Source organism: Gorilla gorilla, chromosome 6 (genome assembly GCF_029281585.2).
Source record: "Gorilla gorilla gorilla isolate KB3781 chromosome 6, NHGRI_mGorGor1-v2.1_pri, whole genome shotgun sequence".
Taxonomy (NCBI): domain Eukaryota; kingdom Metazoa; phylum Chordata; class Mammalia; order Primates; family Hominidae; genus Gorilla; species Gorilla gorilla.
This window is the reverse complement of record NC_073230.2, coordinates 152,126,620-152,138,125: the sequence shown is the minus strand read 5'-3', so window position 1 is coordinate 152,138,125 and position 11,506 is coordinate 152,126,620. Positions and strand designations below refer to the sequence as shown.

The window sequence follows — 11,506 nt, the reverse complement described above, 5'->3', positions numbered from 1 at the left end:
GAAAGAAAAGGTTGTTAGAGGCTCAGCTCCAACCTCATTGCTTGGCGAAAGGAGTTAGAGTCTGCAGAGAAGCCGCAGTGCGGCAGGGAGTCTAGGATCCCAAATAACAGATCTGGGAGAATCCTGCCTCAGTACTTGGATGCGCCTCCTGCCCATGAGCCTGGCGAGCACAGATCTGTTGGCAGTAACCGGCTGTGGGTAATCACCCCCAACTGCTTCTTGGGCAGAGATGGTTGGAGGGTTGTGAGTTAGGGAGACAGAATGAAGGCCTTTTTTCGAAAACCAGCAACAGAGACATAGGCCATTAGATGCAGGATGGCTGCTAAGACAGGTAAGAGAAGACTTTAGTCACTCCTGAACTCTCATAACCAGTTCACACCGCTCCTGCTCATCCATGCATACCAGACCTGAATGAAATACCACATGCAGGTCCAAGGACACTGTGGAGACAGGCACCCTTTCTGCAAGAGGGAACTGCAGACAGAAGCACACAAAGAGATGCTTCCCCACAGAGGTTACTCGTGTTAGCAGACGTGCCCACATGGATGCTGTCTCACATACAGCAGACACCATCTCTTACACACTTCCTGATGGTCCAAGCCAGATGACAAGGGACTAGGGAGTGGTACGGAGGTCGCTTGAAGGTGAGTAAGGAAAGATTCAAGTAGGCAGGTGACCCTGCTCACCCCACCTTGAACCCATTGACGTGAGATCCAAAGAATGATGCTTGAATGGAAAAAACCATCACTAATCTCCTCCCTTCTGGCTATTTTGGGGGAGGAGCCTCTTGGTTTCCTGGCAAAAAGAGAAGCCATCTCCAGCTCTGTGGGAATGAATGGGGAGGGCGGCTGGGGTGCGAATTGCCTCCCGGGCAGGCTTGAGTGGAAATAACTGAGTTGTTTCCATTACTTCCATTTCCTTACCACCACCACCCGCCTGACCTCCGCAGTGTTAAAAGAGATAAATTCTTGCAGAAAACAGGGAATCCCTTAAATATTTTTTCTTATTACAAAGTAGAAAATATAGAAAAATACAAAACCCCAAAAAGGCTAATAATTCCACCATCCAGTGATAATCACTTTTTTTTTTTTTGAGATGGAGTCTCACTCTTGTTGCCCAGACGGGAGGGCAATGGCACGATCTCAGCTCACCTACAACCTCCACCTCCTGGGTTCAAGTGATTCTCCTGTCTCAGCCTCCCGAGTAGCTGGAATTACAGGCATGTGCCACCACACCCAGCTAATTTTGTATTTTTAATAGAGAAAGGGTTTCTTTCTGTTGGTCAGGAAGGTCTCGAACTCCCTACCTCAGGTGATCTGCCCGCCTCGGCCTCCCAAAGTGCTGGGATTACCGGTGTGAGCCACTGCGCCTGGCCACAATTAGTTTTAAGGTACGGTATTTGAATCCTTTTCTTTCTATTTTTTTTTTTGAGATGGAGGCTCTCATACTGTTGCCTGGGCTGGAGTGCAAAGGCGCAATTTCAGCTCACTGCAACCTCCACCTCCCGGGTTCAAGTGATTCTCCTGCCTCAGCCTTCTGAGTAGCTGGGATTGCATGTGCCTGCCACCAGGCCCAGCTAATTTTTTTTGTAGAGACGGGGTTTCACTATGTTGGCCAGGCTGGTCTCGAACTCCTGACCTCGTGAGGCGCCCGCCTCGGCCTCCCAAAGTGCTGGGATTACAGGCATGAGCCACCGTGTCCGGCCCTGAATCCTTTTCGTAGATGGCTGTGGCCACGTGGGGTGGGAGTGTAATTTTTAAAAATGGAAATCTAGGTATTATGTTTCCTCCTCCTCTTTATTATGTTAGAATAAGAGGTCAGGCTGCTTTGGCGTGAAGGGTTCTGGGACTTGACGGTGTAGTTTGGTGCCCCCAACCCAGTTCTCCCGAGTGCCTGGAGGCATTACTGACTGTTCATCAGTGGCAGGGAAGCTGCTCTCTGAAGGCAAGTGTTTGCAGGCGTCCTCACTTGCAGAAAGCTGAGAGAGGCATGAAAAGAAAGGAGAGAAAAGGAAAAATAGAATGGTGATGTCAAATATCACAAGAGGAAGAAACAGTAGGGAGAGAAGGCAAGGAGAGAACAGGAGAGGCTCCAAATCTCTGGTCTACCAGCTGGGACTGTGGGGGGACACCATGGTCCTCACCCAGGTTACTTGTCCATGCCCTTCCCACTGGAGAGGACGAGGTAGGCAGAGAAGGGCAAGTGAGAGGGCGAAGGCCCAGGGATGGCGGGTGGGGGGGCCTGAGCATTGGGCCTCCCCTTTCTCTTCCCCAGACTCCTGGACAATGCCCTTGGCGGCAAGTCCCTGCACACCTGCTCTGTGCAGCTCAGACTGGGCCAGCCTCCTCCCCTGCTGGCCCCCCATGTCCCAACCCCCCAGCCCCAGGACCAGCTTTATGGGTTGTAGTTTCCTTGGCAGGTGCTCCTTTCCTGACCTGCCTTGCTTATCAAGGCATCTACAACCCCCACCTCACCCTTATCGCTCCCTCCATCTCCTTAGACTGGAAGTCACTCCACAAGGGCGTCACCCCCAGCGAGGCAGAAAAATGTCCCACAAGTTGAGCCCTCCCCACTCCCAGTGAGAACATAATTCCACTGTATTTTTTTTTTTTTTTTTTTTACTTAACTTTTCCTTTTGGCTTTTAATAAGAAAAAGATCCAAATTTCCCCCCTTTTGAAACATCAATGAATACTAGCTCCTCTTAGTTTCCTTATTTATTTTCCTTTCAATTCTTGTCCTTCTCTAAAGGTTATTTTGTCCATCCCTCAATCTTGGGAGCAGATCTCTCTCTTACAACAAAAGAAGGGGGCAGTCCCCACTCCTCAAGACCCCCAGAGGGAGGGTCCCAGCGTATCCTCACGCTGATCTCTCACATCTTTACAGCCAAAAGATTCCCAAGAAGCAACAAGGTCTGGAGAGTGGTTTGGAGCTGAGATCCCAAGTTCATGGCCAGTTACAGTCTCGCCACTAGCCATGGGACTTGGGGCCAGCACACCCAAGAATTCTCACAGATGGAATTCTTCCTTGTTCTCATTTACCTGATAGGTCTATTGAGTGAATGCAATTCAATAATATTGATGTACCTCTTTGAAAACAATGAGAACAGAATTGAACAATGAGAACACTTGGACACAGGAAGGGGAACATCACACACCAGGGCCTGTCGTGGGGTTGGGGGAGGGGGGAGGGGGGAGAGATACATTAGGAGATATACCTAATGTAAATGACAGTTAATGGGTGCAGCACACCAACATGGCACATGTATACATATGTAACAAACCTGCACGTTGTGTACATGTACCCTAGAACTTAAAGTATAATAATAAAAAAAATGAGAACATAAATACAAGCTATCATATACAGTAGTCACCTTTTATCCTCAGGTGATACATTCCAAGACGCCCCAGTGGATGCCAGGAACCTTAGATAGCACCAAACCCTGTATATACTATCTTTTTTCCTACACGTACATACATACATACATACATACATATGATGAAGTTTAATTTATACATTAGGCACAGTGAAGAGTTTAGGCCGGGCATAGTGACTCACGCCTGTAATCCCAGCACTTCAGGAGGCCGAGGCAAGCAGATCACCTGAGGTCAGGAGTTCGAGACTAGCCTGGCCAACATGGTGAAACCCTGTCTCTACTAAAAATACAAAAATTAGCCAGGCGTGGTGGTGGGCACCTGTAATCCCAGCTACTAGGGAGGCTGCAGCAGGAGAATAGCTTCAACCTGGAAGGTGGAGGTTGCAGTGAGCCAAGATCACACCATTGCTCTCCAGCCTGGGCGACAAAAGTGAAACTCTGTCTCAAAAAAAAAAAAAAAAGTTTAACAACAATAAAATGAAAATTATAATAATATAAAGTTATGTGAATGTTCTCTTTCTCTCTCTCTCTCAAAATATGTTATAGTACTGTACTCACCTATTTTCCAACTGTGGCTGACCTTAGGTAACTGAACCGTCAGAGAGTGAAACTGTGGATAAGGGAAACTACTTAATATATAAAATATAATATAAAATATATAAAATAATGCAACATTACTCATTCCTCCTGGTGTTTCATTCCTGGAAAGAGTCCCAAACAAGGAATCACGATTTGTTTGTCGTCTACCTTTGCTCAGTTTCTGCTGTTCAACCTCCATAGTAACTCGAGGCCTCCGGGGGCTCCTCTGACCTGCGTCCCCAGGTACCAGAGCCTGCTCGGCGACGCTCCAGGAAGCTGGCCGGTCATGGTCATGAGGACTTCTCACAGAGAGGGATTGGCCTGGGAAGTGGGGGCCAGAAACCCTCCTTTGAGGTACAGGGTTGAGGACAGAGATGACCACAAGACACATAAATGGGAAGCTCTGAGAAGCAGCCCGGGGGTCTCTTGAGCCCTCTTGTGGAAGGAGGATCGGCAGTGATTGAGTACTTGTGACACATGCTTTACAGATGCTCCCGTGAGACAGCATAGCTGTTACCCCAATTTCACAGGTTAGGAACTGAGGCTCAGAAAGCTCACCTAACTGTAAGGGATAAGAGTCAGGATTTGAACCAGGCTCTGCCTGACTCTTGAGCTGGAGGTCTTTATTTCCTCCTCTCCCTCATCCAACTAACTGTGCACCTTGTTTGTAGACCCACCTTCCATCCCTTTTCTTTTTCCAAATTCCTCTGTCCCACCCCTTAGCTTCTCGGGTCTCAGCCATCCCAGCCCACAGTTAGGAACCTTCCTTCCCCTCCTCCTTTTCTTCTCCAGGGTGGTTCTGTGGCCGTGGGGCTCAGCTCTGCAAAGAGCTCCTCCCCCTCCAGGAAAAGCACTTCTCCCCAGGCAGGGCGGTCAGTCCCCTCAGCGCACCTGCATGCACACACACCACCTCACAACCACACACTGCATGCACACACACCACCTCACAACCACACACTGCATGCACACACATACACCACAGCCACACACTGTGCATACACGCACACCTCACAACCCACATACTGCATGCACACACACAGCACCTACAAGCTGCATGCTGCATACACAAGTCATACAGGAGATAAACTCAGAGTCCCAGCCCCAAATAGACCCCATCTCTTGCTCAGTTGCTGTCATCCTAGACCTGTTTCTTTCGCCACATTTCTATAATCTGCCAGTGTCTGCAAGGAGAAGACATGGGGGGTTTTCTACCTAAGGCAGAAGGGCCCGGGAGCCAACTCCAGAAACTTCTGCCCTCCTTTCTGGTCAGAGAACAAGACTGGGACCAGCACCTGGACAAGCTTCATATGCTGCAGCAGAAGAGGTAGGCTTCCTAGAACGACCCGTGGCCCTACCGCCGTGATCCTCAGACCCTCTGACCCACCTGGGCCTGCTTTCCGAATACAGCACCCTAGAAGTGTATTGTCAGTGCCAGTCACTCAGACATACCCCTTCCTTCCAGCCCACCTAATTACAGAATCCCAGCTGGCCCCTTTTAGTGGCGGTGGAGGATGCGGCTTTGGGCCACACAGGAAAATCTTGAGGGTAGACCTAAGGACAGAGGCAGAATGACAGCCAAGGGGGAGTGAGAGGACCAAAAAGGACCAGAGGGAAGAAGCCAGGTTGTGTGGGATGGGGAGGGAAGGCAGAAGCAGGCTGCTGGAGAAGGGATGCGCTCCTGTGGGTGGCGGAAGCACGATGAGGAAACGCCATTCATTTGAATGAAAGTGGATTGTGTGGGAAAGGGGAGGAGCGCTTTGTTTCGTGTAACACTGGGTGCTGACCAGCGGAGGAGGGCAGCTCAGGTGACACTGGAGGGCTCTGAGTTCAGTCCATTTGCCTTTTATTGAGTCTACTGTGTGCAGAGGGGTGTTAGATCCCAATGACATAAAGATTGAATGAGACTTGTGCCTGATCCTGGAGAGCTCTCAGTTCGGGCAGGGCTAGCACACCTGCAGGTAAATCATTTCATGGCTTAGCCCTGAGGTTCAGTCCCAGGAAGAGCAGCTGGGGCAGGGACGAATCCTGTGGGCCGCTTCTTCCTCCAAGTGTTTTGGGGCTTGCCTCCCACCCAACAGCTGCCTGAGGGGTGAGGTTGGTGAGCAGACATTAGCAGTCACAAAGGGCTCCCCTGTACTCCAGAAGATTCCTGTGCTTTGTTCAATGCCCTGCTGTCCTTGTCTTCAAATTCTTAATAATTTTGAACAAGGGGTCCTGCATTTGCAGTTTACACTGGGCCTGGTCCCAAGTACCTCTGAGCCCTCATACTGTCAAGCCGTCTGCTTCCTCATCTCCCCACCCAATACCTCCAGTAGAATCTTTCACCTTCCTGCTTTAGAGTGGGACCCCTGGGTCTCTGAGAAAGTGAGCTTCCAGCCCAAACTTGGACCCTCTGCAGAGGGGCAGTGGGGATAGAGGGCCAGGGAGGCAAGGACTTTGTTTGTGCAGTGGCCTCAGGATGGGGGTGAATTTGCAATCTCAGCCCTGACCACTCTAGGCTGGTCAGGGACACCAGGCTCCCTGGGACTGATTCCCTGGGTGAGACGGGGCAGGGAACTGACTCCTCACAAAGGCCCCTCCTAGGAGCACTGCCTTAACAGGTAAACCCAGGCCCCACCTTTAGATTAAAAGCTTCTTCTTTAAATGAAAACACTTTGGCTGGGCGTGGTGGCTCACACCTGTAATCCCAGCACTTTGGGAGGCTGAGGTGGGTGGATCACCTGAGGTCAGGAGTTCGAGAGCAGCCTGGCCAACATGCTGAAACCCCGTCTCTACCAAAAATAAAAAAATTAGTCAGGCATGGTGGTGGGCACCTGTAGTCCCAGCTACTTGGGAGGCTGAGGCAGGAGAATCGCTTGAACCCAGGAGGCGGAAGTTGCAGTGAGCCGAGATCGCACCACTGCACTCCAGTCTGGGCAATAAGAGTGAGACTTCGTCTCAAAAAAAACAAATAAATAAAATAAAAACACTTTTTCGCCCTGGCTCCTGGGGCTATTGGAAGAGAGGGATTTGGAGGTGGGGACCTCAGAGGAGCCACTCATCGGCCTGTCCTTTCTGTTCTTCCCCCTACACCATGTGCTTGCCTTTGGGGCCAATACACATATGTCTAGTCGGAGAGGCTCCAGCTTTATCTCTTGCTGGGGTCAAATCTGGGTATGGTAGAAGCAAAGATTAACAGAGGTCCTGTAGAATGAGTATCTCAGCCTGTTTTGCCTTGAGACACCCACATAAGCAAGCTGTTTAGACCTTTGCATCCAAGGGCATAATGCAGAAGAAAGAGACACCCTGTAACTCACCCCACAACTCTCCACCCCCTGCAGGGACCTGTATCTAAATAACCTGAGGATGCTGGGCGCAGTGTAATCCCAGCACTTTGGGAGGCCAAGGCAGGTGGATTGCCTGAGCTCAGGAATTCGAGATCAGCCTGGCCAACATGGCAAAACCCCATCTCTACTAAAAATACAAAAAATTAGCTGGGCGTGGTGGTGCGTGCCTGTAATCCCAGCTACTCGGGAGACTGAGGCACAAGAATTGCTTGAACCTGGGAGGCAGAGGCTGCGGTAAACTGAGATTGTACCACTGCACTCCAGCCTAGGCAACAGAGCAAGACTCTGTCTCAAAAAAAAAAAAAAAATAGCCTGAGGGAGTAGTCAGAACTTTAGTGCCTCACAAATTTCACAAACTTCAAAATGCCTAGGAAAGACCTAGCAGTCGATCCATTCCTCCTCCCTCTCTGTTTTGGTCTCCCAAACTCCCCTTGGTTAAAGACAGTAGATTCAGCAGGCCCAGGAGCAGGGGGACCTCAGATGGAAGTGCCCTCTGTCCCGCTCTCCAACTATCCAGGATCTGAGACAGTTACTCAGGTTAGATGAATTCAGCCAAGCTTAGGGTCCTCTTCTTAGAGACTCTCAGACCACTCTTTCCAGACTACAGGTTCTCTTCCTATTAACTCTTCCCCTCCAGCAGAGCTTCAAGGGCCATCCTCACAGGAGAATCACCATGATGTGAATTGCAAGGAAGGCCCTGGGGCTGACCCTTGCCCAAGTCCACCCTCGGTCATTCGAGTCCAGTAGGCACTTCTTTCCAATTTGTCACTGCACGCTGTGTGAGTCACGTTGGTCTTAAAGAATGTCTTAGATCCCCTTTGCTCTTGGCCTCATTCTGCTCTGACTGTCTCTTCCAAACTCACGTTCACCTTTCCCCAGGATTCTAGAGTCTCCACTGCTTCGAGCAGCCAAGGAAAATGACCTGTCTGTTCTTAGGCAACTTCTACTGGACTGCACCTGTGACGTTCGACAAAGAGGTGGGATCTGGATTTAATGGGATGGAGGTGGGGGCAGAAGAACCTACTCCTCCTCCCCAAGACTTCGAGTTTGTGAAATAGGGCCTTGGAGGGTGTCTCTGGAGCCTGAGGCCCCTTCCTCAAGGGAATCTGAAAAGTGTCTAACATCTCTGTCTTACTCCAATCCAGGAGCCCTGGGGGAGACGGCGCTGCACATAGCAGCCCTCTATGACAACTTGGAGGCGGCCTTGGTGCTGATGGAGGCTGCCCCAGAGCTTGTCTTTGAGCCCACCACATGTGAGGCTTTTGCAGGTAAGGAGCCTACACGGTAATTCGAGGTGGAAACTTTGAGATGGAGGGTGTGCTGTTGTCTCTTAAAATTGGCCTCTGAAGGATGGGTTGGGGTGGGGTGATGGAGGGTCAGGAGGATGGGCTCCGTTGAGTTGGGAGAAATGCAAAGATCCTGGTCTTGGCTTTTACCAATCAGTGGCTTCCTTTAGCATTTCCTTTCAAACCTCCCATAGTCCCTGTAGGACCTATCTCAATTTCTTTCTCTCATAGCAACACGAGAATGATTATATTCATAGCAATCCCCTGCTGGCTCCCAGTAACTGAAGGGTAGGTCAATGAGCAGGGCAGCCTGAGGGATGAATTGCTCTCAGTCCCAGGCCACCCTGCCAAGCCCAGGGCAGAAGTCTAGCAAAGATCTATCAGGAACCTCCTGAGAGGGATGGTGGGGGATGCTGTGTCCCTGAGAGAACTGGGGACAGAGGCAGACCCTGATGATGGCTGTCTCTGGGCCAGGTCAGACTGCACTGCACATCGCTGTTGTGAACCAGAATGTGAACCTGGTGCGTGCCCTGCTCACCCGCAGGGCCAGTGTCTCTGCCAGAGCCACAGGAACTGCCTTCCGCCGTAGTCCCCGCAACCTCATCTACTTTGGTGAGAGCAGGGTTGGGCTTGGAGGATGGTTGGCTGGAGAGGCGGGCAAGGCAGAGGGAGGCCAGGGCAGGAGGGTCCTGCCTTCAGCTCCATCTGTTGGGCAGTTGAGAGGGGCAGCCCTTGTAGGGCTTAATTAAGCCAGAGGCCCATTCCCCTGATGGTTCCTTCCTCTGGTTCTGCTGGACGAGTGTCCCTCAGCCTAGAACTGAGACATGGGGGATGAGGAGGAGGCCCTTATTTGGGGGAGACTGCCCACCCCATCCTGCCGTCCTGCATTCTCCTGCCATGGATCTCTCTGTGTCCACAGGGGAGCACCCTTTGTCCTTTGCTGCCTGTGTGAACAGCGAGGAGATCGTGCGGCTGCTCATTGAGCATGGAGCTGACATCAGGGCCCAGGACTCCCTGGGTAAGAGCTGGGATGGGGAGGGGAGCTGGGATGCTGTGGGGAGCGAGGGACAGGGTAAGTAGTGGAGCTGGGACCTTTAGGAAGACCCCAGAGTGGGGATGGGGACATCAGGGACTTTAGGCCAGTGGCCACATAATACCCTGCGTCCTCCCCAGGAAACACAGTGTTACACATCCTCATCCTCCAGCCCAACAAAACCTTTGCCTGCCAGATGTACAACCTGCTGCTGTCCTACGATGGACATGGGGACCACCTGCAGCCCCTGGACCTCGTGCCCAATCACCAGGGTCTCACCCCCTTCAAGCTGGCTGGAGTGGAGGGTAACACTGTGGTGAGAGACGGTCCCCATCCCTGAGGTGTCTTTCTAATGACCCTCAACCTATCCTGCTGGCCCTGGGAGAAACAGAGGTGAAGGGCCCACCTTTCTCTAAAATCCCTTTTCCCCAAACTCCCCAAAGGGATGGTGGTCCCTTGCTTCCTATTCCATCACTGAAATCTTCAGCTTCATGGTCCTTGACTCAAGAGGATTTGAGAACCTTACCTTAATGCATGTGCTATGGTAACCCATAGGCTTCCTTTACCTATTTTCTTCTTTCTGCACTTTCTGGGGTTTTGGAGCAGGAAAGATGACAAAAAAGGGAAAGCTTGTAGATGCAGAGGTTTGCTGATTCCCACTGTCTGTCTGTCTCAAGCGGTGGGCAACTGGCTCCATCCAATGGAGTTGTTCTCCTCGACCACCTTCTTACACGTTGGCCCCCTGACTCATCCTGGTGGTCTCTCAGATGTTCCAGCACCTGATGCAGAAGCGGAGGCACATCCAGTGGACGTATGGACCCCTGACCTCCATTCTCTACGACCTCACGGAGATCGACTCCTGGGGAGAGGAGCTGTCCTTCCTAGAGCTTGTGGTCTCCTCTGATAAACGAGAGGTATGGATGCCAAGGAGGATCAGGCCTGTCATGTGAGGGAATTTAGTGTTTGTGCAGAGTCTGTCCACTTACTAAGATCCTGGGCCTGAGACACTTCCCAACCTTATAATAGGTGGAGATGAGAATAGTCTCCTGGGACATGGGGGAAAGTCCAATGCACACTCCTCTCCTGAATCCCCTGTCTCTCTGCTTAGCTCCAGTCCCTTCTGCCTACCTTTCGCCTTCTAACATTTCAGATGAGAAACTCCAAATAAGAGCTGTTCCTCATATTCATTCATTGGTTCAGCATTGATATGGTTTGCATTTGTGTCCAAATGCAAAAATTTCATGTCAAATTGTAATCCACAGTGTTGGAGAAGGGGCCTGGTGGGAGGTGATTGGATCATGGGGACAGACTTCCCTCTTGATGTTCTCATGATAGTGAGTTTTCACAAGATCCGGTTGTTTAAAAGTGTGTGGCACCTCCCCCTGCTCTCTCTTCCTCCTGCTCTGGCCATGTAGGATGTGCCTGCTTTCTCCTTGGCCTTTTGCCATGATTGTACGTTTCCTCAGGCCTCTCCAGAACCTGTACAGCCTGCAGAACCATGAGCCAATTAAACCTTTTTATTTATAAATTACCCTGTGCCAGGTAGTTCTTTACAGTAATGCGAGAATGGACTAATACAAGCATATTGAACACCCGCTGTATGTCAGGCACTGCACAAGAAACAAACAGTACAGAAATAAATACAACACAGTTCCTGTTCATCAACTTCCTCAATTCTGAGTCCCTGTCCTGAATAATTGCAACAGAGTATGACATATGCCATAATAGTTGTGTGTACCATGCATGCAGACAGCCACATTGAGGTAGAGTTAACTTGGCTTGGATAGACCAGAGAAGATGTCACAGAGGAAATGCTGGGGCTGGATCTTCAAGGAAGAATTGGGAGTCACCAGGAAGATGAGAAAAAAAAAAAAGAGCTTTTTAGAGAGGGAGCAACATATAGACCAT

General features: G+C 50.6%; 1 protein-coding gene across 1 annotated transcript in view; it reads left to right on the top strand.

The window, feature by feature from the left end:
• Window positions 1–4,839: 4,839 nt before the first annotated feature.
• The window catches only part of TRPV5 (transient receptor potential cation channel subfamily V member 5), a 28,330-nt gene continuing 21,663 nt past the window's right edge, over window positions 4,840–11,506 (top strand). Inside the window, exons 1-7 of the mRNA XM_019030598.4 lie at window positions 4,840–5,277; window positions 8,159–8,256; window positions 8,425–8,547; window positions 9,040–9,177; window positions 9,485–9,583; window positions 9,739–9,914; window positions 10,366–10,512. Of these exons, the coding sequence (XP_018886143.1) occupies window positions 5,150–5,277; window positions 8,159–8,256; window positions 8,425–8,547; window positions 9,040–9,177; window positions 9,485–9,583; window positions 9,739–9,914; window positions 10,366–10,512 (909 nt within the window). The 5' untranslated portion in view covers window positions 4,840–5,149. The remainder of the gene's footprint in view (window positions 5,278–8,158; window positions 8,257–8,424; window positions 8,548–9,039; window positions 9,178–9,484; window positions 9,584–9,738; window positions 9,915–10,365; window positions 10,513–11,506) is intronic.